Source organism: Parasteatoda tepidariorum, chromosome 6, assembly GCF_982258835.1.
Source record: "Parasteatoda tepidariorum strain Cologne lab strain chromosome 6, Ptep-v5.0, whole genome shotgun sequence".
Taxonomy (NCBI): Eukaryota; Metazoa; Arthropoda; class Arachnida; order Araneae; family Theridiidae; genus Parasteatoda; species Parasteatoda tepidariorum.
Window position 1 is genome coordinate 56706092 of NC_141760.1, and position 26990 is coordinate 56733081.

The 26990-nt window shown below is 25.7% G+C and overlaps 1 protein-coding gene across 4 annotated transcripts in view; it reads left to right on the top strand.

The window, feature by feature from the left end:
- The window catches only part of rb (adaptor related protein complex 3 subunit ruby), a 41756-nt gene that overhangs the window by 1182 nt on the left and 13584 nt on the right, over nt 1–26990 (top strand). Inside the window, exons 1-16 of one of the 4 annotated variants that reach the window (XM_071178641.2) lie at nt 3261–3400; nt 8455–8631; nt 8714–8789; nt 10912–10986; nt 11085–11180; nt 11671–11831; nt 13035–13101; nt 13529–13711; nt 13784–13945; nt 17403–17500; nt 19352–19406; nt 20387–20458; nt 21433–21495; nt 23980–24112; nt 24189–24241; nt 26569–26736. In XM_071178641.2, coding sequence (XP_071034742.2) covers nt 8507–8631; nt 8714–8789; nt 10912–10986; nt 11085–11180; nt 11671–11831; nt 13035–13101; nt 13529–13711; nt 13784–13945; nt 17403–17500; nt 19352–19406; nt 20387–20458; nt 21433–21495; nt 23980–24112; nt 24189–24241; nt 26569–26736 — 1587 coding nt within the window. In that variant the 5' untranslated portion in view covers nt 3261–3400; nt 8455–8506. Of the gene's footprint in view, nt 1–3260; nt 3401–4818; nt 5036–8454; nt 8632–8713; nt 8790–10911; nt 10987–11084; nt 11181–11670; nt 11832–13034; nt 13102–13528; nt 13712–13783; nt 13946–17402; nt 17501–19351; nt 19407–20386; nt 20459–21432; nt 21496–23979; nt 24113–24188; nt 24242–26568; nt 26737–26990 lie in introns of those variants that run through there. The other 3 variants (XM_071178639.2, XM_087165898.1, XM_043046111.3) reach the window with 3 other exon arrangements.

Sequence of the window (26990 nt, forward strand, 5' to 3'; positions counted from 1 at the left end):
AAGCTAATTTGTTTACATGAAGAAATTTTAAAGTGAAACTTCCTCAGTTCCTCTAACAGAAATTGAAAATAACCATGTGTTAGATAAGACTAAAAAGATCAAAATCCAGTTGTGAGATTTTTTTCTTAGCTGCAGTTAAAGCTTTTATATATATATATAAAAAAAAGAAGTTAGGTAATTTTTATTAGTGAACATACTGTAAGATATTTTTTATACTAGCCACCTTTGGCGAGAAGTTATGTCACCTTTCAAAATTATCTTGTACAATATATAAACTTTAACGGTAATCAAGTCGAATGCAGAGCACATCAGTATTTAAATATTTTAATACTTCAAACCCACCTCCGATCCTAACAGCATAATCAGTTTTAAAAAATATATTAACCAAATTTTTTTCACCTTTTAGCTGTTGCCCCAGTTGAAAGTACTTTGATCACAATTTTAACAAAATAGTTAACACAGAGGGAAAAATTAGATTATTGTATGGTAAAAGAAATCCCTCCTAATACTGAATAATAAAACCAAAATATATAGTATTGATATATTTCACTTCAATTTTCCCATTCACAAGATAACGATTTTCTGAAAATTCTGGTTTTCAAAATTACCCACACATAATTAATAAAAAATACTTAACTGAAAAGCGGGTTTAAGTGAATAAATTAATTTTAGGCCATGCTCCAAGGTATCATGAAAAAATTATTAAACTTTACCAAACTTAATTTCATATTATAAAACCATATTTTATTTATGGTGTTTATTTCTATAAAATTACAAGATGACTCTAAATAAATACTTAATGCATAACTAACTGTAAAGCTTAGTGCCAAATATTTTTATTAATTTACAAATAGCACATGGACAAACAAATTTGATTAATTACGAGGAGAGAAAAAAGGGCCATTCGGTTTAAAGTCTGAGCATCCACTGCCTGGTATGTGGAGGTGCTGCAAGTTTTTATATAGTTAACATTTCTGTATGAAAAGCTACTTGTTGAATTCTTTTTTTCAAATTTTTTTTTTATTTTACCAGTTATTTGAAATTCTATTTTAGCATTAATAGTATTAGCAATAGAAAGAAAATAGTTGTCAAGCCACTTTTCTTGAATTCTACTGTGAAGCATTTATGCTGTTTAAAATTTACTTTGAAACACTAAACAGTGTTGCTAATATATAGAGAAATACCATGGTGCCACATGGGAGAAATATTTATAAATAGATAACATACTTACCTGAAATGAGTTTGTGTTAAAAAGAGAGAAAGATATTATTATAATTTTGCTACAAGTGGGAGCTTTAGTATTCCATCACAACTATACAATTATAGTATTTAAGTAAAAAAAAATGTTTTAACACAACAATATCATTTTATTGTAAAATATACATGTAAAACTTAAATTATTTAAAAAAATTAAATTATTTAAAAATAAAAATTTTTTTAAATAAATTATTTAAAAAATAAATAAAAAATTTAATAATTTAATACCTTTGCCATCAAGTTTAAAATCGTTTCAGATAAACTTAACTATTGTTTGCAATTAGTGTGAAATAATGGTGCATACAAAGATGTTTCACATAAAGTTAAATCTCTCTGTCATAACTATTAAGTTGTATTTGTCAAAAATGTTTTAAATCAAACTTTTAAAATAAGTTTAAATATTAACCCGAAAGTTTAAGATGACACAAGCTAGTCAATAATTCACTTATTTCAGTCATTTTTTAAAAAAATTTGCCAAAAGAAAAAAAAGTACACAAAACAACAGTTATAAATAAGTGTTTCAGAAATTTTCAAGTTAGTGTTATAAAAAATAAATATTTATATTACATATATATCAATAATCACGTAATAAATACCTTGAATTAAAAAATAATTATCATTAAGAAATAGAAATCTTGAAACAAAAAGTAATGAACTAATAAGAAATGTAAATAAAAGTCGATTTTTTTAAAATTTTAAACAGAATCAAAGCTTAAATTAAAAATTTACCAATAACATATAAAATCTTCATATTTTTCAAAATTATCATGTCAGAATATAATACTAGAATGTTTATTATATTGTGATTTTCAGAATTTATTTTAGTTAACAATTATGAAAGAAATATAAATGTTAAAAACCTTTGGCATTAAAAGTCTAGTTCTAATAACACAGGCCAATGCCGACCTTAGTCGTTGGGCTCTATTTAAGATCCTTTTACAAAAACTAAACTTTTATATAATATCATCTGTTATTAATCTAAGACATTGATTTGCACGTGTGCTGAAGGAGGTACAGATCAGGATAGATTTCCATATCATCTCTACTATGTTGTGGTTATCAGAAATGATTTAATATTATAAAAAGAAATACATACAACACAAATTATAAGCATAATACATTGAAGGCCTAGTTTAACAACTTAGGTCAGTCCCTTTAATGAAACTCATATGATGTATAATATAGTAAAAACTAAAAGCATAATTTGTTATTAAGCTAGGATAATATTCATCGTTCCAGGTCTGATATGGAATATAGAAAGGATATAAGAAAAATTTATGACACAAAAGAAAAGTATTTATCAATCAAATATTGATTGGATTTGTTTATTTTAAAAACAATATACATTGGACAAAAATGTTTATGAATGCATATAAAGCAATAAATCTTTTACTGATTTTAAAGTTCTATCGCTATTACAAATTTAACAATGCTTTGGATAGTTGTTTGATTTACAAAACGATATGTTTATTGAAAATCACAAGTCAAAATTCTTTCGATGTGAATCTATCAAGTAAATCTAATCACCACACGTATCAAAATTCAGATGAATTCTTAGTCTTGAAAACAAAAACATACTAATATCAGAAATAAAACGTTTATGAATGATATCCATTGCTATAAACAGCATCAAGGCGATTCATCTACAGAATACATTTCCAATAATAATTATTATACTTCAACTTAATACAAGAAAATTTATTTTAAATGATAAAACAAGTTTTTATAACAAATTTATATTAAAATCCATTCAAAAATACAGCAAAATTATGACGATCTCAACAGCAGTATAATAAAGTTTGTAAACAAATAAGGGTAATGACGTCATGCGAACTGACCAAACCGATCAGAAACCTGGTGCACTTCGTGCGTAACTGGTGACACTGGTTTGAATATTGGAACGATCGGTGCAGTGCACTGGTGTAACTGGTTTTAATATTGGAACGGTCGGTGCGGCAAACCAGTGTAACCGGTTACACCGGTGCGAATATTGGAACGTGCCCTGAGTATTTTGTTTTTTTCTTGATCGGGATGACTTCGTTGCAATGTTGTAAAGTTTACCCGGTGATGGTAAAGTTATATTACATTTAATAATTAGTACCTTCTTGAGAATTAATTACCAGTTTACCAATTCTCTTTGGGGGTATAAACGTCATTTATTGATTTTCCCCATGAATGCTGACGTCTTGTCTGTTATCAAATATTTGTGTTTAATTATCCTTATTCAATAAAAATGAAATGCTAGAGAACATTCTGCGACAAATATTTTAAAAATTTAATCTGAATAGTAATTTTGTTCATTCTGTCGTTTCGTTGCTGTGATTGCTGATAGATAAGGCAAATCAACAAGTTTGACGTGTAGTTTCGCATTCAAATGTTACCCTAAATTTAACTCGCATATCATTATATTTATCTTACAAGTTTAAATTTTTCCAAAAATAAAATGGAAAAAAAAACTGTATTTAATCAAATTTCATAGTGCTTGCTTAATCCCAATCTGGGTAGTACTGAACTAAATTTATTTGTAAACAAATGTGGAATTTGGCAAAATTTTATTTTTTGTAATAAGCTTTTCAATAGTTTTACTTCTTCTTGAAGAGAAAACTCAGCTGTCTTGTTCAGCTATGTAAAGGTTACGTATGCATACGACTTACCTGTGCAAAAACCCTATGGTTACTTTTTTTTGTGTGCATAATTTTAGTTTCTTTTACCTACTACAATTGCTTTGATTTTACTGATTGTTACTTTCATTCTGCTGAAATATTGTTTTAGACCTACAATATGAGTAGGGGTCACACCATCACTGAAAATATGGTGGTCCATAGGACCATCTAGGTATTAATTTAATGGTCTGAAAACTTTCTATGGTAGACAAACTTGAAAAGAAAAATTGAACTTTACAATTACGTAATTCATGTTATGGTTAACATCATCATGCTAAGGTACACATTAAAAATTATTAATTGCCATCTTTGTTGTCAAAACTAATTAACCAAATTATTGTCAAAACTTTACAAAGATACTGATAAGGAAATCACGTGGGAATGCCACCTAAATATCAATAAAGAAAAATTAAAAAAAAAAAAAAATTTAAAAACTGCTCTTAACTCTAAATCTGTTACCAAATTGGAGATAAGTGTTTAGGTGTGCTGTGTGCTTTTCTTTACATAATTTCAGTGCAGGCTCTTAATGATTAAAAAAAAAAAAAAAAATTCAAGTAATAAAAAAGGGAATTATCTTTGCATTTTAAATATTTTTATTTCTGTTGGTGACTTTTTTTTTATGTAGGATATTTAAAGGCAAGAAATATTCAGTTTTATTAACTTTGTATTATTAAAAAAGCTTTAGTTACTATTCCGTTTTAGGGTTGTAAAAAACTCATTAGCTAAGTAATACTAGCACAAAGTGCACAGTGTCTGTTACCAATTTTAAAATTACCGTTATTATTTAAACATCACAGGTTAGTGTTTGGCATAGTTGAGCAAATTTTCATTGCCTCCCGAAGCAAAATAGTTCCTGGCTTTATTATGAATTTATACAAAACAATTTTTATCGTTTTAGTTATTCATCACACATACTCGGTAGCAGAAATCCACCAGCACAGCAATGGGCATCTATAGAGTATTTTTCGTCTGAAATTTCTAATAAATAAGTAGATAGAGATCAAATGAATAAGTAAAGATCATTGATGAACAATTAAGAAAAATTTCTCTCCCTTTTGGCATCTCAAAACTACCAATCAGGCTGTGCTGTGCTTCGATGATGTAGTCTTTGAAAGGTAAATTATTTAAACAAAATTTGAATTTTTCACAAAAAAAAGTGGCAATTGATCTGCAAAGGAACTGACTAATATGATAACAAATAATTTTTTTTTTATAGAAGAGCTTTGCTGAAATTCTTGCATTTGCTCAATTTCTTGTTTTATAGAATATTTTTCAGTGTGTTTTAAGGGAAGGATATCCTACATATTTTAGCTGCATGGTGTAACCTTTTTTTTTAGCTTCTAACAGTGCAAATTGAAACAACTGAACACTATTCCATCTTCTTTTCTTAGTATAATGTCATATGTTTCAAACCAAATTAAAAACAACATATATTTCTTACGCTTAATTTTTATCTAACCTAACTTTGAGAATTTAAATTACGCAATACACTATATTTCCGTAAGCCTTATTTTTACAACAATAGTCTCAGCCTGATTGCATTTGGGTTGCAAATAAATTTTGGTGTATGAAGATGTGCTGCTGGTGGGCTCAGTAAATTCTGCTACCGGGATCATACATAGTTCAAAATAACAGGATACGTAATTTTTTTGAAAAGTGGTTAAAGATTACAGTGTTTTCACTACAGCGCGAGAATCTCGCATATTTTATACTTTTCTCGCATTAAAAAATTATTACCGCGAGAAATTCGCGCATTCTATAAATCAATTCGCGAATTTCTCGCATTTTGAAAAAAGCTTCGAATTACGCCATTTAGAATAAAATCCGTTTCACTTTTCTTCCTGGATCTTTCATTATTTTCAACATCTGCCCCATTGTCTAGCTTCCGTATTTACCAGTATGGTTCAGAACCTTTTCGAACAACAGAACACAACCACGGAACCCCTTTCAGAACGCATTTCTCTGCAACCACGTATTTACCGTAGGTAAGGTTTCTTCATGTAAGATGTTAAAATTTTTTATGCACTTATGTAAGATGGACAAATAGGAAGCAAAATCTTCTATGATGATGCACCAAAAATATTTAACGCTTTAAAAAATAGTAGACGTTAAAAATGTTTTATAATTAAAGAAGTGATTTTTTTTCACGAGTTTTTGTGTTTTTTTAGTTTTTAGAAATCTCATTTAACTTTTTGAAATCTCTCTGTTTTTGAGAAAGTGTGAGAAATTCTCACCCAATTTTTTTCTATGATGAAAACACTGGGTTAGTTCTAAAAAGCCCTGAAAAGTACTTTTTCGTTAATTAATTTTATTTCGTTAATAATTAATTTTCCCTTTTCTGAAATAAGATTTTTCTGTTTTCCATGACTGTTTTCCATGACTTTGCACATTGTTCCATTCAACATTTTCACAATTCATTCAACTGCAACTCATTTCAGCATACCATAGGTTCGTAGTGTATGAAAGCGCCAATTATTTTATATGTTGCGAGTTTGAAATTGCAAACACCAAGCTTAATTTGGTGGTTCTTGCACTTTCTGCTGATTTTGCAAGATTTCAGGATTTTTTTCCCTCCTAAAATCAAATTGATAAATCTCTCAAATTTTTGTTGGTCTTGAGGACTAACTATACTTTGCCAAATTTTTTTCTCCAATAACGAAATAAAATTTTTTTTATTTTGTAAATTTCATCCTTGGTGTAACATCATTATCTTAATCACTGGCAAACCAATGACATTCTTGCACTGTTCTATTTATAGATGTGTACCATATTCAGGTTCCGCTCTTAGAATTTCAAAGTATTTTCCAGTAAATTAGCCAAACATCAAAAGTCTTTATCGAATGCAAAATTTAAAAATTTTTTATAATAAATTTTTTCCTATAGAATTATTTAACTGGGTTTAATCTGAATTTTACAGTAGTTTGTTAAAGACTTATATTTTTTGAACCCAATTCTAATTGTTTGTGTGACGCATCTGCTGAAAATTATTGTAATCGAATAAAAAATACTGATTTAGGTAGAAAAATTAATTTTGACGTTATTTTAAGGTTCAAGTTAAATTCATTGAAAAGACCACCCTATGTAGCGACCACCTCTATTGACGACTTCTTTTTTGAGGCGCATAATTATTTCCACAGACTTTGTGTTGAAGAAAACTTTTAGGAGTGACCATTAAAACCTTTCTCAGTGACAGTGCAAACATCTGCCCCAAAATGCCGAAGAAGTCAGATAAGGAAACATGAAGAAAAAAAAAATTCATGAAACAAATAAGTAGAATAAAATGTGTTCAAAATATTTGTGAGAGGCTTTTATTCACAGAGTTCTTTGTGATGATATAACCTCACATTGCTGTCAAAGTGCGCTACAGACGATGTTATTAATGATTTCTTTTAGAGTTGAATTTTAAATTTAGAAAAAGGAGTATCTCAAATAAACCTTGTCTCAATTTTTAAAGCTAACTAATTTTTATGATATAAAATTAAATATTTTCATATTTGTTAAATATTATGAATGTAGGAACCATATAATAATTAACCTACTTCAGACAAAAATGTTTAATTTCAATATGCATTGTATTTACATTTCAAAATTATTATAATTTTTTTTAATCATTTCATTAAACAAATACTGGACATAGTTAATTTTAATAAACATTTAATGGGGGTCATTGACTTACACAAGTAATATGAATTTATTAAGATTTTCTTTGTTTGATTAATTATTTACATATCCTTATAAATTCAGTATGATTGATAATATTAATCTTGTTAATATTTTTGTTAAATATGCTTTAGTAAATGACTTTTACTTAAATCTAAAAAATACACTTCAATAACTTTTTTAAATTATAGTTCAACTAATCATAATTTTGAATTAAAATTATTTTTTTCATAATTAAATAAATTAAATATTAATTTTAAAAATTAAATGAATATATTTAATATATTGAATATATTTAAAATTGTGCATTAATTGTCATGAAGGTGGCTTATATAATCAAGAAAGTCTTTGAAAATATTTTTTTATTTTGTTAATTTTATGTTTTCAATATATATGTATATATATATATATGTGTGTGTGTGTGTACTTGTGTAGAACTTTAAACAATTAGAAGAAAAATTTTTATTAGTGCACATATCCTAATTATGATTTTTAATTTCTTTAAAAATATTTTTTGAATGCTTAAAAATTGCACGAAAGATGGTTCTTATTTTTTGTTGAAACATTTGATTATGCTCCCTGAATAATTAAGTATAATGAAACATTTTTTAAAATAGGATGCTTATTTTGGAGGATGTTTAGATCCATTCAACTTCTGGTATTTCAAATTAATTATATTTTCTAATTTGTAGCATAATTCTACCAATGAACTTAAGATATCATTCTAATTTTCATATAGGTTTTTCGTGAACTGTACTTGTAATTAACTTTCTTATAATTTTCAATTTTAATTATTTTAAGTTGGAAATTTAATAATTTAATGTAATTCTAAACTTTTTGTGAAGATGTTTAATTATTGAATCATTATAATTAGGTTGAATATTTCCTCTGTAAATTTTTTCATTGCTGAAACAGAAGGTTGATTGATGCTGCTGCCTAGTAACATGGCAAGTGCAGCACATGGAGGTGATCATGGGCCTACGTCGCCAGATCATGAATTTTCAAATAATGAGATATCGTCCACTGGGATCTTTTCTTCGGAATTTAGAAAGTGAGCAATATTGCTTCTTTTTTAATATTGTTAATTTTGCAATGCATTCAAATTTTCATTTTACATTTCTTGTAAACTTTAGGCATGAAGATCTCAAAAATATGTTGGATGGTAATAAAGATGTTTTGAAATTAGAAGCAATGAAACGAATTATTGGTGTGAGTTGCTATTTTCGTTCTTTTTATTGTGTTACTTACTTTTTAGTAGAATTTTTACTTTCTTTGATCACAAATATGTTTTTATTATTTATTAGGTGTGCAATTGAAGTACTGGTTATTTTATTTCTCATCTTAAATTTTCAATATTGTAATAGACTTCTTCTCATTTCTAACTATATTTTACTAATGGATGCTAAAATTATTAAAGAATTTATTTTATTTTTATTTAGAATGAAAATAAAATGCTATTTTATAAATCGTAATTGTTAATTTCTTTTATGCAGTTGAGATAAAATTAAGTCCTTAACTAATGCACTTCTTAGTTTGAGAAAATAATAATGAAGAGCAAAATGCTAAATAAAAAAGCTTAAATTATTTAAAAAAAAAAAAACGGAATTGTTAAATGTTTGTTGCAACCAACATTTTGTAGCTTATTAAATAATTTTATATGATTAGATGTCTTTCTACTTGCATTTTTAAAGAAATCAGATCTGTACAAGTAAAGTTTTGGGTTTATTTTTAAATCTGCTTTTTTAAGACTTTGGTGTTTTTTGAATTTTGTATTAAAAACAGATCTACCAACTCTGGCTTTTCTGTTAATTACGGGACTTACCAAATTATTTTTACAGGCTTTTTGATACTTACCGTATATTCCGGCGCATAACGCGCCCCGGCGTATAACGCGCACCCGTAATTTCCAATAACTTTTTTTAAATTTTAAGATATACTCTTCGTATAACGCGCATTAAAATTTGGATTGTACATGTGCAATATCTCGTCTAGTATCTATAGAAAACCAGAAAACCTTTTAGTGTGGGACATGTTTTGGTCCCACCTTACAGATTTTCAAAAAAATTTTTGAAAGTATGTAGCACCGATATGGCAGTTATTCCGGGCGGATTGACACCATTAATTCAGCCATTGGACGTCTGCTTAAGCAAACCATTTGAAGCCAATTTAAAAAAAACAGTGGAACACTTGGATGTTGGAGGGTAAGGAAACCTTTACGAAAGGAGGACATATGCGTCATGCAAGTTTGGAAACAGCGTGCGAATGGATATTAAAAGTATGGGATGAAATTAAGCCTGAGATGGTTAGAAAATCATTAAAAAAATGCAGCATTTCAAATAATCTGGACGGATCAGAAGATGACTGTTTATTTATGGATGAGGGTAACACAGATGATGAAGACGAAACAGATTGTGATGACGTGCCTGAAGAAATAACGGAAGACGAACATAATGAACTATTTACGTAATAACGAAAATCAATAAAGTATATAGGTAAAGGTATGTCATATCTTTAAAATAAAAGTATTTTTCTATATTAAAATTTTTTTAATCTATAATTTTTTATATTCGGCGTATACCGCGCATCCGAAAATTCCAATGTTACTTTTTGTTTTAAAAGTGCGCGTTATACGCCGGAATATACGGTACGTATTAACGCAACCGGGCCAAAATTCGCATAAATCGCCAAATTTGGCGACCTTACTTACGGCAACCCTACGTGTTATACGTGGTTTTTCGTAAAGAAACAAAATAATAATAAGTAATTTTGTTTTAATAATAATTTGATAATTTTAATAATAATTAATTAATGATAATTTTGTTTTAAATAATTTTAAAACAAAATAATATAAAAAACTGTATTAAAAGTTATCTGTAATTAATAAATGTACATTTTCTTTCTATTCATACTTTCTTACTCAAACTTACAAATTGCGCCAACCTGGTTGCGATAATACGTAAGTACTGGCTTTTTTCCCAATTAGTGTATAAATTAGCAGACAAGTGCATATTTTACATACACCTCCTGAATAAGTTTGTAGTTTAAATGTTTAGTTCTAATTCCTTTTTGAAACCCCTTTTTTTTTAAATAAATAAATACTAATTGAAATATCTGATTATAAAAACCACTGCTTTTAGCGATGTGGTTATTTAAAAAAATATTTAAAAGATTTTAATTTTTGCTGAAATGACTAATTTTGAATTCATTCTTTTTTTTAACATCAAATTTTTTTGTGGATATATTTTTTGTATAAGTTTTTAGTAAAGTGGAGAAAGCTTGTTTCTCGATATATCTTATGTAAATATTTAAATTGTTTATTATTTATTTATAGATGATAGCCAAAGGAAAAGATGCTTCAGATTTATTTCCTGCTGTTGTCAAAAATGTAGTTTCCAAAAATATTGAGGTAAATAAATTTTTTGAACTTCCTCTGTTATATCTTGAAAACAAATACAAATTAAATAATACTTTGTTTGTAATCAATTTTTAAAATTATATTTTTAGGTTAAAAAACTTGTTTATGTTTACTTAGTGAGATATGCTGAGGAACAACAGGATTTAGCTTTATTATCTATTAGTACATTTCAAAGGGCTTTGAAAGTATGTTTTGTTTAAATAATTTTTTGCTGATTAAATTCATACTTTACCTAATGTAAAGTTTTAGTTATCATTAAATGTTTTTTAATATAATATTTTAAGATAAGTTTTATTGAGTGAATTTCAGGAAAAAAATGTGCTTATATTTGTACTTTATATGACTATAAATAAGAATTCTATTAATATTTGTTATTTAGGTTTTTAAGGAGAATAAATGCTGTTTGTGTTTTTGGTTTAATACAAAAGATGCATGTTTTTTAAGTCAAATGTGTGCAATTATTTAAAATAAAATTTTTTGCAAATATTTAATTTAAAAATTCTTTTAATCACTTTAGCTTCTCAGACTTCTTTAGCTATTATTTTTATGAATATACATTTAAAAAAATGTGTTGTGAAAAGTATTAAAAAATTTAAGAATGAGAGCTACTTAAATGTGGAAACTCATAGTACAGTTTTAAATTTTATTTCTGTGCTTATTATTTTTTGTTTTAAGGATCCTAACCAATTGATACGTGCTAGTGCTTTGAGGGTATTGTCAAGCATTAGAGTTCCTGTTATTGTTCCAATCATGATGCTTGCAATTAGAGATGCTGTAAATGATATGTCCCCTTATGTTAGAAAAACAGCAGCCCATGCTATTCCTAAGTTGTACAAGTAAGATAATTTTTATTATTTTTAAAACATTTCTTAATTGAAATATTTTTATGAATAATTTTATTTTGCACATTAAATTTATAATATATATATATGTATGTCAATATCTAATGATATTGTTTCCTTTTTATCATTTGTGTTTGAGGCAGTTGCTAGTATAGCTGACTTTTTTAAATTATGGGAACTAAATTCTACATTTGAAAGTGCACATTTTCAAATTATACTTAATTGTATTGCATTATCACAGAATTTATACTATCAATGAAATAATGCAACAATTGTAACCAAAATTTGTCTGTGGTCTCAAACCAGTATGGAATTTCTTTTTCTTTCTGTATTTTGTAAAATGTGTTGTATATTTTATAATTATATATTAACATAGAGTTAGAATTAAATTTTAAATTTATGTAATGCAGAGTTTAAGCTTTAAAGTTTTTTTTAGCAAAAATATAAATTAAAGCTTTTTGTAAAATTATTACTTTTTTTATTTATTTACTCTTTTTTTTGTGTACAGGTGTATTTTTATTGTAAATTATTATTACACATTTTTGATATCTAAAAACTGATGATAAAGAATAGCTATATACTAATAGTTTTAAAAGATTTAGGAATATAAAAAAATTAAAGTTTTTAATCTTATAAAAAATTATTTAAACAAATATTTATAATTGAATAATTTATTTGATTCATTTTATAGTTGATGATTTGGTTTCTAATATTTATGACATTTTTAATCTTTTTTTAACCCCCTGAGGATTAGTCTGAGCTTTTTCTAATCCAAGATAATATATTTAACTTAATAAATTTTAATGATGTTTAATGGGTTACTTTTATTTTGGCCACCCTGTATGCATAAACTATACAGATGTTTTTTGATCTCAAGTTAAAGTAAATGATCTATACATGCAATACCCTTAATCTTATGCAACAGAATATTATTTATGTGCTTTCTAAATACTCAGATTGTTAATAAATGTAGTTAAAATGTATAATGAATAAAACATTTATTTTTATTAAATTAAATTTAAAATAATTTGGCTCTGAAATTTTAAAAGTATATTGACTTCATATGTAATTAGTAATTTAAAAATGAACAAAGTAATCACAGTGCATTTAAGTTTCTTTTAGACATTTTTTGTTTTATAAGAATGTTTATTTTAATTAAAACTTAGTTACTTAAACATAAAGCACTTCTCTTTACAGTCTTGAACCTGAGGAGAAGGACCAGCTGATTGAAGTTCTAGAAAAACTATTATCTGATAAAACAACAGTAAGAATAATGTATTTATAATGTATATTATAAATCAAACTAATTTTATTTCAAGTGATCAAGATATTTTTTGTTTTGGCCTATGAGATTCTTTCAACATTTAGTGGAATTTCCGACTTTCTAAACTTCTTAAAAAAATTAAATTTATTAGCTTTATTATTATTTTATTCTATTTAATCATTATTAAGCTTATTAGTTTGTTCGAATGTCATTGTACAGGTACAGTAAAAAAAAAAAAGTACTTCAAGCATATAAATATCTAAATGATTTATTTTTGTGAAAATAGCTTCATGCATTTTCCTAAATTTGAAAATATTCCTCAAGCTAATGTTTGGTTAATTCAAAGTTATTTTATAAAGTTTCAGGTTCTTTTTGTAATTCTTGAATGTTATCTTTTCATGTTTTAATGTTTGTTTTTAAACTTCAGCTGGTGATGGGTAGTGCTGTGATGGCTTTTGAAGAAGTATGTCCAGAAAGAATAGACTTGATACATAAAAATTACCGAAAGCTATGCAATCTTTTAGTTGATGTTGAGGAATGGGGCCAAGTAATAATTATCAATATGCTTATACGCTATGCACGGACACAGTTTGCTGATCCAAATAAGTTTGTATGTAACATTTTTGTATCGGAATATCCTTTTAATTATTTTTTCCTAATTTAATAATGTGTGACTTTTTAGGAGGACAATAGGAATGGAAAAGAAAAACCTTTTTATGATTCAGATAATTCTCATAGCAAGGATGAAGATGATGTTAAAGATTCTAAGGCTTATGTTATGGATCCTGATCATCGTTTGCTTCTGAGAAACTGCAAACCGTTGCTTCAAAGTCGAAATTCTGCGGTAATGTGTGCACTTTTTTTTAAAAAATTATTTCTTCTAAAAAGTTTTATTTTTCTTGTTAAACCTAAAATAAAAATTTTTTATTTATTAATATTTCATACTTTTGTGTATTTTTTACTAAAATTATGTTTTTACTTCTCTGATCAAGAAGGACAACAAATAATCTATACATATAATAAAGAATTTCTGTGTATGTCTATCTGACTGTGTGTAAACCAGATTGATGGTTGGTATACCATAAGCTCTAAGAATGGGAGATTCAAAATGAATGTAAATGAGAAGTATTGTAAACAAATTAAGAAGCGCGATTTTTGATGTTTTAATTATATTTTAAATCCAGAGACATTTAAAAAAATAAATTTTCATTCGCTTAGCGGAAGCCAGTGTTTTGAAATAAACTATAAACTATTCAGTGTTTCAAATATTTTAAAGATATCAGTTACGTTTGCTGCGTTATATCTTTAAATCAAAAAAGATGTTATTTGCATTTTCTGTTATACTACTTAATTATATTTTATTGATTATGCAAAGGTTATCTGAATGATTAACACAATCGTGGTAGCATAAGCAAACTACATTACCAAATTAATATTTCTAACATTGTTTAAAACCATCATGTTTATTTTTGTTATGCTTTTAAAACAGGTTTTTATAATACTCAATAATTTAAAATTGGCGGTAATTGAAATAAAAAATAAAGTTTTGTACTGAAAAGCAAAATTAATGGAGCAATGGAACTAATTTGTTATGAAGTACCGTAAAAACTCGCAATACTATTGTTGACACCAATAATGCATAATTTTGGTAATGAGTACTACATCAGGTAATTGGTGCAGTTTTAATAGGTTCCAAATATACTCTTATATAGAGACAGCATATTTTAGAGCAAATTTGGTGCCAATTGCAGCTGCACCAATGCTGTGCATTTTTATAATAGATTTATTATAAAGATAGATAAGTATAGGAGAAAGTATCTTGACTGTGATTAATTTTGAATGCCATGATTAGTCTTAAAGAACAGCATTATTCCAGATGACACTGAATGCATTTAGTCATTATTTTGGTGGGATGAGCTGCTAAAAATGTGTTTTATAATATGTTAAACCACCGGGAAGAGTAGCAAATAATCTATGCATAAAATAAAACTTAGAATTTTATTGTGTCTGACTGTGTATCTGTATACCAACTTGCGGATGTACTGTAAGCTCTAAAAAAACAAGATTAAAAATGGATTTAAATAAGTAAAGTTATAAACAAATTATGAAGCCCAATTTTTTTAATTTTTTTTTTTTAAAAATTATATTTTAAATACGAGAGACAGTTTAAGCTTATCTGAAATCACATTTTTTATTTTGTTTATAGTTAAGCTTTTTAATCGTGTTTTACAAAACTAAGCAATTTAAAATCAACAGTAATTGAATGAAAAATAAAAGTTCAAAATTAATCTAAATGAGTAGAAAAGTAAAAAAATTTAGAAGCCTGATTTTTGATTTTGATGGATAAATGTAATTCATTTTGTTTAAGTGAGCTTAAAAAATCAGTAAACTATTATTGATGTCAATGATGCTTACTTAATTTTGATAATAAATACTAAATGAATCACATGAAAAGATGCTGAGCTAAAAAGAAAAATTAATGGAGAAAATGTACTAAATCATTATGGGGTACTGTGGGCATTGTGAAAAGCCGGGATACTGTCTGCATACTATTATTGATACCAATAACGCTTGAGTTTGGTAACGAGCACTTTTAGCATTATGGTAATAGGTGAAGTTTTGATAGATACCAAATGTACTTTTATATAGTTACATCATATTTTAAAGTAAATGTGGTGCCGATCACAGCTGCAGCGATACTGTACTTTTTTTGATAGATTTATTACATAAATAGATATGTACAGGAGAGAATAGCTACACTGTGGCAAATTTTAAGCATCATGCCTTGATCAACGGCATTCTGCCAGATGCTGCTGAATAATACAGTTGGCCTTTATTTTGATTTGATGAACTACTAAAAACTTGCTTTACTTAATTTAATAATGTAAAGCAACTGAGAAAGTCAACAAATAATAATAAATAAAAAACTTTGGAATATTTGTGTCAGTATTAGTCTGAAAATTTTGTGCATTGTTTTGTAGTGTTGCTCAGTGCAGATTTATTGATGTGTTTTTTCATTCAGCTTGTATATATATAGAGAGAGAGATAATTTTCATAACTGTGTTTGGCCTTTCAATATTTTGTATTTTAATGAGAACTAAATATCAAAATCTATAATTATTTCATAACTTAGTTTGTTTTTGCTATAATTTTTTGTTGGTTATTTCAGAAGTTATACATTTTTATTTACAAATTCATGGATGTAGTATAAAAAAAATCCACTCCATTTTCATTAACTATTAATATTATTTTTTTAAATAATGCATATAGATTTTAAATTACTAAATAGTAAAGCATATAAATAGCTCATTATTTTTTTAAATTTTAGCTTTGGTTATAATAATTATATTTAATCCTACGACTGAAAGAAGTTGAAATAAAATTTTATTTATGATGATTTGTAGTATACTCTGTCTATCTTATATTATTCGACTATAAATTTAAAACAAAAGTGTAGGGTTGTTTAGAATCAGTAACTGCGCTCTATATCTGCCTAAGACAACAACTTAGATAATTCAAATTATTACTTTCATTATAATTAAATTCCTCCAATTGCAATTAAAGTATTAAAATATGGTTGGAGTGAGGGAAAAAAAAGTGCACAGTTTTACAGCATGCTAAAAGCAACTGTGCAATTAAAAATAATGTAACTTTCACTTTTCTGAAAAATAAATCTTCATTTCATCAATATTGAAAGTAATAAAAATGAATTTCTGCTTAATTATTAATTTTTTTATTTACTTGAAAAAATGTCTGTTCCAAATCAATTTTTTTTTTAAAAAAAGACTAATTTCTTCTCCTTTTTTCAGTTTGTGGGTTAACTTAAATACTTCTATGAAAAGGAATATAAAATAAACCATTCATTAAAGAGTTACTTAACACTTTAACTTTTATCAAATCAGTTTATTAATGAGTAAGCAAAATGTAATGCTAAACTGTGCTAAACAATCATTTTCATCTGTATCAGTGTGTTTGGCATAGGTAAAAGTTTTTCTGAATTTGTGCCCAAGATTGAATTAAAGATTAATATGTTTTAAATTTTTGAAATTATTTTTCTTTATTTACTGTTAACAATAATTTATACTATTCTCATTAATGCACTAAGCTTAACTCTTTTTATTGATACTAAATCATCACACAGAAACAATATAAGTGAACAGTGATGAGCCAGCTTATGTGTTAAATAATTTCTAGATTTAATTTTTAACAGTATTTTTCATCTTAAATTGCCTTAAAATATTTTTTGTGTTTAGTAACCAATTTTTATTTTATTAGAAATTTATTTGATCTACTTTTTATAGGTTGTCATGGGTGTGGTGCAATTGTATTATTATTTAGCTCCTCGTTCTGAAGTTAATATTGTTGCAAAAGCTCTTATAAGATTAGCCAAAAGTCACAGGTAGGGATTCAGTTATTTGATTTGTATCTGCATGCATGATCTAATAGTTAACTATTAAATAAGCAATAATATTTAAAATGATTTTTAAACACTTTAATGACCGTTAACCTCCATGAAAACTTATACTATGCTTTAGTATAAAAATTAATCTTAATTTTACTTATAATTAAAATGTGAACTGTAAATTGCAGACTATTATGTAACATTGCTTTTATAATAATGATTTTTATACCTGTAATCAAAACATGAATTGTAAATTGCTGTCTGTTATATTACATTGCTTATATAGGGATAATTTGAAACATATGTCTTTGCTTTTGCAATGTTTAAATCTATTCCTACTTATTGTTTAAACATTTTCAATTTTTGTACATGCTTTACTTAATCATCCTTCATATTAGACTGACCTTCCATATTAAACTCACCCTACATATTAAAATAATGACTATTTAAGCATTTAATTTATGTAAAGCCAGATGAGTAATTGAATGAATGAGCTGTGTAAAGTTTAAAATAAGATATTGTCAAAAAATGTATTTTTTAGCTGGGTTTATCTAAACAATGAGCAATGTCATAATGAGTGTAAATGATAAGACCAAGTTAGAAATGAATAAGGACTAAATGGTTTTATTTAAAATAATAAAAAAATATAGTAGGAACATTTTAATACATATCTATTAAAAATCATCAAAAATCAAAGTAATTTACTTTTTATTTTATATTTTCATAGATTTTTTATTTTTTGAAAATTTATAATTTTTAATAGCAATAGTCTTATTAACTTTTTCTAGAAATAGGTTCATCTTGCCTTTTTTTCTTCAGATGTTTGTGTTTAAGAAATTGACGAGATTAAAATATTGCTTAGGGGTAGAAAGATAATCAGGTTAAAAAAAAGAAAAAAAAAAGAAAGTTTTATACGTAATAGTACACAATATTTTGTGAAATAGTAATAATTATTATTTTTTTTTTACTGTTCTAAAAGCAAGTTGATGTGAAATATTCTTTCTTATATATTTACTTTTTCATGAAACAACATGGTGAAGGAGATCAGTAAATCAGTTAAGTTATTCATTACAAATTAGATTATTGCTCATTATTATTAAGACTTATTCATGTGTGTAATTTCACTGAAGACTATGATTCGCTATTATATATGTTACTGTGTGCAAACAAATAATTACTAATTGAATTCCAATTCAGTTAAGTGGTGCTAATAAAACTTAATGCTCAGAAAAATAATTTCTAGTTGCAGTTAAGTTGCATGAATCAAGTGGCTATAACATCTTGTTCTAACTTTGGGAAAAACTGGCTGATTTCTTAATTTATAAGTGTTGTAATTCACAAGTTAGGGAATTGGCAATTCCATGCATTTTTAATTATAAAAATACTTACTACCTGTGAATAAATAGTTACTAACTAAATTCCAATTAGTAACTATTTAACTTATTATATTCTGAATTAAGAAATTGTTTATCCCCTACCAAGAGTTTCAGAAAAACATCAAGTTGAAATTAATGAATTGCTGATTAAAATAAAATAATATAGAATATTAGCATTAATTTACTAAATAAATTGGTGATTAAAATTTAATATATAATATTGACAATTGTTGAAGCATATCCTTTTTCTAGTCACCAATTCAACTGCAACTATTTTCTATTTTAAGAAAGTGATAACTAATATTAATTAGTAAAGCATTAGTAGTAATTGAATTTTGGTTTTAATTTTTAAAAGTAATAAAGGTTAGTCAACTTAAAAATGCTATAAAACTGTTTAAATTATTTTAAAAACCTTTTTTAATGAGCATAGAATTGTTATGAATATCACATTTTTTTTCTATTTTTTTTCCAGGGAAATTCAGTCAATCATTTTAAGTACAATAGCTACTCTTACTACCAAGTTTAAGGTATGAGTAAATGAAGTTTTTTATTTTTTATAAATCATAATTTTGTGTATAAATTGTCATTTAATATTAATTTGAGAATTTAGCTACTCATTGGACTAAATATGCATTGATATTTTTTTTAATGGTTTTCAGTGTGTAATAAACATGTGGGATCATATATATTCATTATAATAACTTCTCATGACTTCTGATTTTTTCATTTTTCTTAATCAATAATTGTTACTGATATATAGAAATGTTCAAAAGTTATTGATTTTATAAAAAGTTTGCATAATACTTTTAGTTAGTTTGTAAAGTGTAAAACTTATATAATATTTTTGTCTGTCTGTCATAATGTTTTACTTTTAACATTAATCTACTTTGTTTCATTCTTTAAGTTAGATTGACAAATAACCAGACTTCTTTTTGCAGACTGTAATATTATGATGTTAGGAAACTAAAATAAATAAATTACCTTTTTAATTTTTGGTTTGTGAATTTTTAACACCTTTTTTGTTAGTACATCTTTCCAATTTGTTTAATTATCCTGAAATCTTCTTAATATTTATTATTTAGTTGTAGTATTACAAATATTTTGTTTCAAATCATGCCTTTTTTTATTTATTGAATTTTTAATTGTCCAAAAATGATTGAATTAACTCAAGTAATATCTTTGTTCATTTATGCTACTTTTTGGAGATAGAATCATGTAAGTTTTCAATTTTAGGAACGTTGATATATTATGAAAAATTTATTTTTTAATGAATAATTTTTTTTCTCCATTTAATTTGCACAATTAATAGAATATGGATGAATTCAGATAAATTTATAAATATGAACTGTTTTTATTTCTTGTATCTGAAGCACTTTTTAAATAAAGTATGTTTTATTATAAATATTTTTGATCCAAAATTGTACTAATAGTGTAATAATGCAAGTATTTCAGTTATTGAATATTCTTTCCACTATAAAAAATGCATAATATTGCAATATAATTTCAGGGTATGTTTGAACCTTATTTGAAAAGTTTTTTTGCACGATCAACTGACCCTACCCACATTAAACTACTTAAGGTAATATTAACTTATTGTACTATCTATTACCATAATTTCATCTATATTAACCATGCATATTAATGTGATAAAATTTTAGAATGCAGATTATATGCATAGTTTTGAGTGTTCTGGTATTTTTTCTCCCCACCTAAAGGGGCTTTAAATCCATTCATTTTAAGTGATAAGGTTTCAGTCATGCTTCTAATTTAAAAGAATTAAATTCACTAGAATGTTATTGATTTTAAGATGAATTTCTTGTAAAGAAAATATAATTAACGGATGAATTATTATTATTTTGCATATCATCTTCTGTTTTTTATTCGTAGATGTTATTCTTCCATTACTGATATTTTATTTAACATTCCATTATATGATGTTTTATATGAAGGTTACTGTAGAATAGCTATTACTATGGTCAATATTATTGAAACATGTAATACAGTTTGAATTACTTGTTTTATTTTATTTTGGTTTCTAGAGTGTGGATGATGAGAGAGAAGCATTTCTGTATATTTTACATTTAATTTTCCTTCTGCAAAATGTACTTTAGTTAATTACTTCTCTTTACATTTATTTCCTATCCAAACTGTTTAGGGAAATATATATTTGTAGCAGACATTGCTTTATTATTTTCTTCTTGTATAAATGAAGCAATATATTTCTTAATATTAATTGTTTCAAACTAAGTGAAAGGATAAAACTAACTACAGATCATATGCTTTGTTGGATTAAACATGATTTTGTTTTACAAATGTTACAGAAAATCAGTGATATCTTTTTTGTTTTACAAATAATATGCAAGAAATTAAATTAATTTCAAAGTTTTTAACCATTTGTTAGTGAAAATTGGTGAGTGATATCTATTATAATGTAGAAGTGATATATATTATGTCTCATTATAAATAATAGGCAGGATGTTAGGTTAGTTTCAAATTTTTTTAAACTAATATTATATTAAGTTTCTAATTTGTATTAATTTTTTTTATCCACAGTTAGAAATTTTAACAAATTTGGCAACAGAAGGAAATGTATCATTCATTTTAAGAGAGTTTCAAGTAAGTTTGTTCATTATAAATTCCAGTTTCAGCATAAAAGTTAACCTTTTAAAATATTTTAATTGCTATACTGATAATTTATTTTCTCTTGATTGGTTCTTCAATGTTTCCTATAGATTTTATTGCAAAATAAAAGTTTTTATTATGTTAAAAAAAATCTAATAATGAAAAATAAGTGTTCTTAAATATTTTTGCATTGAATAATGTTAATGTTGAGCTTAGGTATAATTAAAATAACTTTTCTGTTAATAATTAGTCTTTATACTTAACCTTGAATAATTTTGAAACCTTTAAGTAAAATTAGTTTTTGTTCTTTTTTTTCCTAAATATTACAAGGATTATAAGTTAATTCTGCACTCTTTTCGTATATGCCTTTCCATATTATTTGGTCAATATCATACTTGTATAGTTTGAGTCGTTATGTTGTACAATTATGCTTTTTTTTCTGTTTTTCATAGTTGTAAGTGTATTATCAACATAGGGCTGTATAATTACCTAGTTTAAATTTGCTATTTTGAAATTGTGTTTGGTATATAAAAGAATAGAACAGAACTATGAAATAAAAAATAACAAATCAGACACTTGGGCAAAATTAATTCATTATTAATTTTATTATTAATAATATATTTTTTGGAAAAATAATTCAATGTAAAATGATAAGTTTAAAATGTGCTACTAAAAACATGTCAAAAATGATCAATATTATTGGTTGCACATCAAGAATGTGTCAAAAAATAACCTGTTATCATTTACTCTCAAAAATGTGACGGAAAATATATATATATAAAAAAGCAAGTACAACCTGAATTGATGCATTTTCTAGTTGATGTGAGAAAAAGAAGTAAAAAAACTTGATACCAAAACTCTGTAAAGCTAGTTCATTTTAGAAAAACAGTCAGGTTTATTTTTGTAATAAAAAAATCCTGACATCTACTTATGTCACTGACGAGGGTAGGTGATTAAAAGTAGTATTAAGTGGTTTGTCGTGATATACGTTACTTTGTTTTTAATCAATGTTAAGCTTTATATGAATCATGACTATTGCTGATTTTAGGCAAGCAAAAAATCCTCATCAAGAAATATTTTACTCTGATGCAAACTGTTGCTTTGCTAAATTTAGGTAAGAAAAAACTCTCCATCAGGAAATCTTTCCCCTGAAATGTGCTATGTGGCATATTTAAAAAAGGCTGTTGATCAGTTGCATATTTTGAATCATTTGCTATAGCAATATCTTGATACTAATTTTCATTGAACACAACATATTTTAAATCTTTATATTAGGTTATAAGGCCTTTTTAAAAAAATTAAAGTAATTACATTTGTAGGAGATCTACCAAATTCTTTATATAGTATGTTATTCAGGAGGAGACTTAGCTCCAAAAAATCTGGTGAATCATTTGCTGTATAGAATTCTTGACACTGATTCAACACGATGTATTTTAAATTTTTATATCGGCGATTTACTTTTATATTTGTATAATATTTTCTTTTTTATGATTGCTAAAGATAGTAATGTAACACAATAAGTGTTTATTTTATTTAGATTGACATTTTTTTTGTTGTTTAAACCTTCTTTATTACATTTTGGAATTTGTTTAAACTTTTTTTTTCTTATGTTTTAAATAATTAAAAGCATTTTATATTGTAAAATTTTTAAATAATTAAAACTTTTTTATGCTATAAATTAATTTTCACTGGTACAAAATTGAAAAACTTGTAATGACTGGCATTACATATTAGCTTTAATAATTGTTCAAATTAGATAATAATTATTTAGTAATTATTTACAAATTAAACTTGGTGTTGCTTAAATTTGCTTTACACATTTCTTAACTAACTTAGTTTAGAAATTTGTTAAGCCATTTTTTTAATCAATAATAAAAGTAATTTTATTATATCAATAATAATATTAAAAAAAGTAAACATTATCAGACTGGTGAACAGAATCGGCTGTTGATCTTAATATTATATTTTATAATTATAACAGTGTTCTCATGATCTGTAAAATTTTTTAAAGTGATTTCAAAAGTGAGATAAATCTAGATGTTTTAAGCTACTTATAAATTTTTAATTTCAGCTTAGATATGAGTGCGAAAAAAATACCTTGGGGATAATTTTGTAGTTCTCAAAATTGAAGCATTTTTCTATAGTTTTGAAGAATCTTAGCTACCACCTATTTTTTTCTTCCAAGTCCTGGGTGGCCTGTATTATATTAAGATCAACAGCTGAATTATTTGTATTTAAACATCATGGATACTTTTTCTTTATATGATACTTACTTTATAGTTTCTAAAATGTAACTGATTTATTCTACACATTAAGTAATAAAACTCATCTGCATTTACAAAAATATTTTTTAAGAGATATTTTTTATTTGTTTTGTCCATTATTTTAGCTATGTCTGCTTTTTACTTTTGAGTATTTTTTATTTTATTTATTTAATTTCAACTCTCTCAAATTTGTATAATTCTATTTTTTTTTTAGTCTTACGTTTCAAGCCCTGACATGGAATTTGTAGCTGCAACTATACAAGCTATTGGCCGATGTGCTGGTTCGATATCTGAGGTTACAGATACATGCCTTGGAAAACTTGTATCTTTATTGTCGAACAAAAATGGTATAATATTTTTGTTAATAAATTTGAAAAACTCATGTCATATAGTTTACTCTAAAAACATATCCTTTTATTTTAGAAACAATTGTTGCAGAAAGCGTCGTTGTTATCAAAAAACTCCTTCAAATGCAGGTATGCCAAAATAATTTTTTATCTAAATTTGTTCATTTTAATGCTTTATTTTTATTTTGTTTAACAGTGAAGACAATTTTATTGTGTTTCCCTTGGAAAGGGGGTCCTTTCCTGTAGTTTCTTTTATATAATTTTTGTAATAAGATTTGTCAATTAATGTGACAAAATTAATTTAAAGTAATTTATTCATGAACGAGGCATGTGGAATCTAATTTTAACCTAAGAAGTGTGTTTCTGAATAAATAGTTTTTACAATGTTTATTATAATTAACAATTTAATAACTACTAATAATTAACTGAACTATATGACAACTATGTAAAATGTGTGTTGGAAACATAAAATGTCACATGAAATAAAATGAAAGACGGAATTAAACAATTTGTGTAATAAATCAATTTTACATGTCAGCTGATAGGCAGTTCATATTAATTATATCTGACATGTTACTCTTATGCTAATTCACAGATTTCTGCAAATCTCAAGGCAGTTGGTTCACGGATTTCAGCGAATCTATAATTTATATTCGGACCGAATTTTTTTTGAGTTCCACTTGCGTCAAATATAAATTTCGTTACTATGCAAAATCTTGTTTATAAGATACTTATTTCACCCTTACTAACATTATCTTTTTTTTCTAGAGAAAAACTCCACTTCGGATAAACTTAAAAAACATGAGACTAAAAAAAAAAAATCATAATTACTTCAGCTAGTACCGAAGCAAACACAGAAGTATAAAATTGATGATCTAAAATGTAATTCTGAAATGGCAAACATTTAAAAGATTGTTCGCTTGAAAAAATGGTGTTTCTTTTTTAATTTTTTTAAAACTTATATTTTAATGAATAGCAATTTTGTTGCGAATTGTAGAAAAATTATTTATTCAATGTGATATATTTGATCCCTTTTTTATTTGCATTAAATTAAATTGAAAAAAATTTTAATGTTATCTTACGACATGGAAATTTCGAATCATCCATTGCAGTAATCACTTTTTAACCGATGTTTTGATTTTTTTTTTTACAGTTCATGCAATTGATTTTCTCATGATTTTTAATATTTCAATATTATTACAACACAGAAAATTTCACTCATTTGAGTAATCACTTTTTGATGCGCTCGAATACCATCTTAAATCCATGCTGCATTTCGATCGTTTTATCAGCTATTATTGCTATAAATTTTATCAATGTTTTTTTTTTTAAAAATTTTCTATATTGTTTCTATATTATCGTTATGACTTATGAAATTCAATTTGTGCATTTATTAGTAAATTTTTGATGCGACAATACCACTTTTTTGTTACCTTTTTTTTTCCAATTATTATTACTGACATTTATGTGGTTTCTAAATTCAGATATTTTCATGCTATATTATTTAAAAACAAAAAATTGAATCCCACATTTTACTAATTGCTTTTTGACACAGTCAATTTGCGCAAAATTTATGCGGCACTTTAATTGAGCTTTTTTTAGTTAATGTTGTTTTTCGCATGATTTTGAAAATTCCGATTTCACTATGATACAGGAAATTCAAATGGCACACCTGAATGTTCACCATTTGACGCAATAATTATATAAATTTAAAATTATTTGACAGTTCTCGTTACTAATTTTTGAATATTTTTTTAAAATCTAGATATTTTTAATAGAATATTATTCATTATAAAGCGTGAATTTCTATACATACGTTTAATTAACCCCTTTTTGATACTCGGAATTGTCCGATTTCAATATAAATACACTTTGTTTTATCATTAATCTTTTTTTCAGCTGTCGCTGTGGATTTTAGTTCTTTATTTATTAATTTTTTTTATGTGATGATGATTTGTAAAGTACTAAAAAGGAGGACTATATTTTTCTATGTATGCATAAAAAGGATAGTCGCTATTTATTTTTGTACAAAAAGAATAAAAACTGCCCTGAGAATAAAAATTTCAGATAATTTCTTCTAGGAATCAGGAGTCTCTTATATGAAGGAACATTTAAAAGAATTTCGGAAGCACACATTTCACAGTTGTTATAGTATAAAAATAAAAGCCCGTATGCAATCAACATTTAATGTAAAATAAACCTAAAATATTCGAAAGCATTACTCTTTTGAAGTTTTGCACTGTGCACGAATAAATAAGTTTTATTAAATTTATTTATAATTTAATTTAGTGCATAAGGTCCCTATTAGTTGATGTGTGAGAAATTAATTCATATGATCACAGAAAGTCCATGTGTTCACTTTTATCTTACGGAGTCATTTGTTTAATCAGCTCTTTATTTATTTTTTATAAAATGTAATTGCTACTGTAGTTCTTACTGTAAAATTCTTTTTATAGATAACTGACCATAAGGATATCATAATAGATATGTCTCGTTTGATGGATAGAATAACTGTTCCAATGGCTCGGGCTTCTATTTTATGGCTTATAGGAGAATATGCAGAAAAAGTTACTAAAATTGCTCCTGATGTGTTACGGAAAGTTGCCAAGACTTTTTCTAGTGAAGTATGTTCATAATTTATTTTCTGCAATAAGTCCTATTCTATTAGCTAAACTATTAATAAATCTAAACTAGTTTCAGTTAAGGAATATTTATTTATATGTGACAGTTAAAAGATAATAAACAGCTTCTGCATTCTATAAAAAAGATTATAAATAGTATAAATTGTTTTTATAATCAATGGATATTTCAAGCTATTTATTTTAGATAGGTGTTCTTTATTTTGTTTAAGATGTTTAAAAAATGTTTCATTGTGATT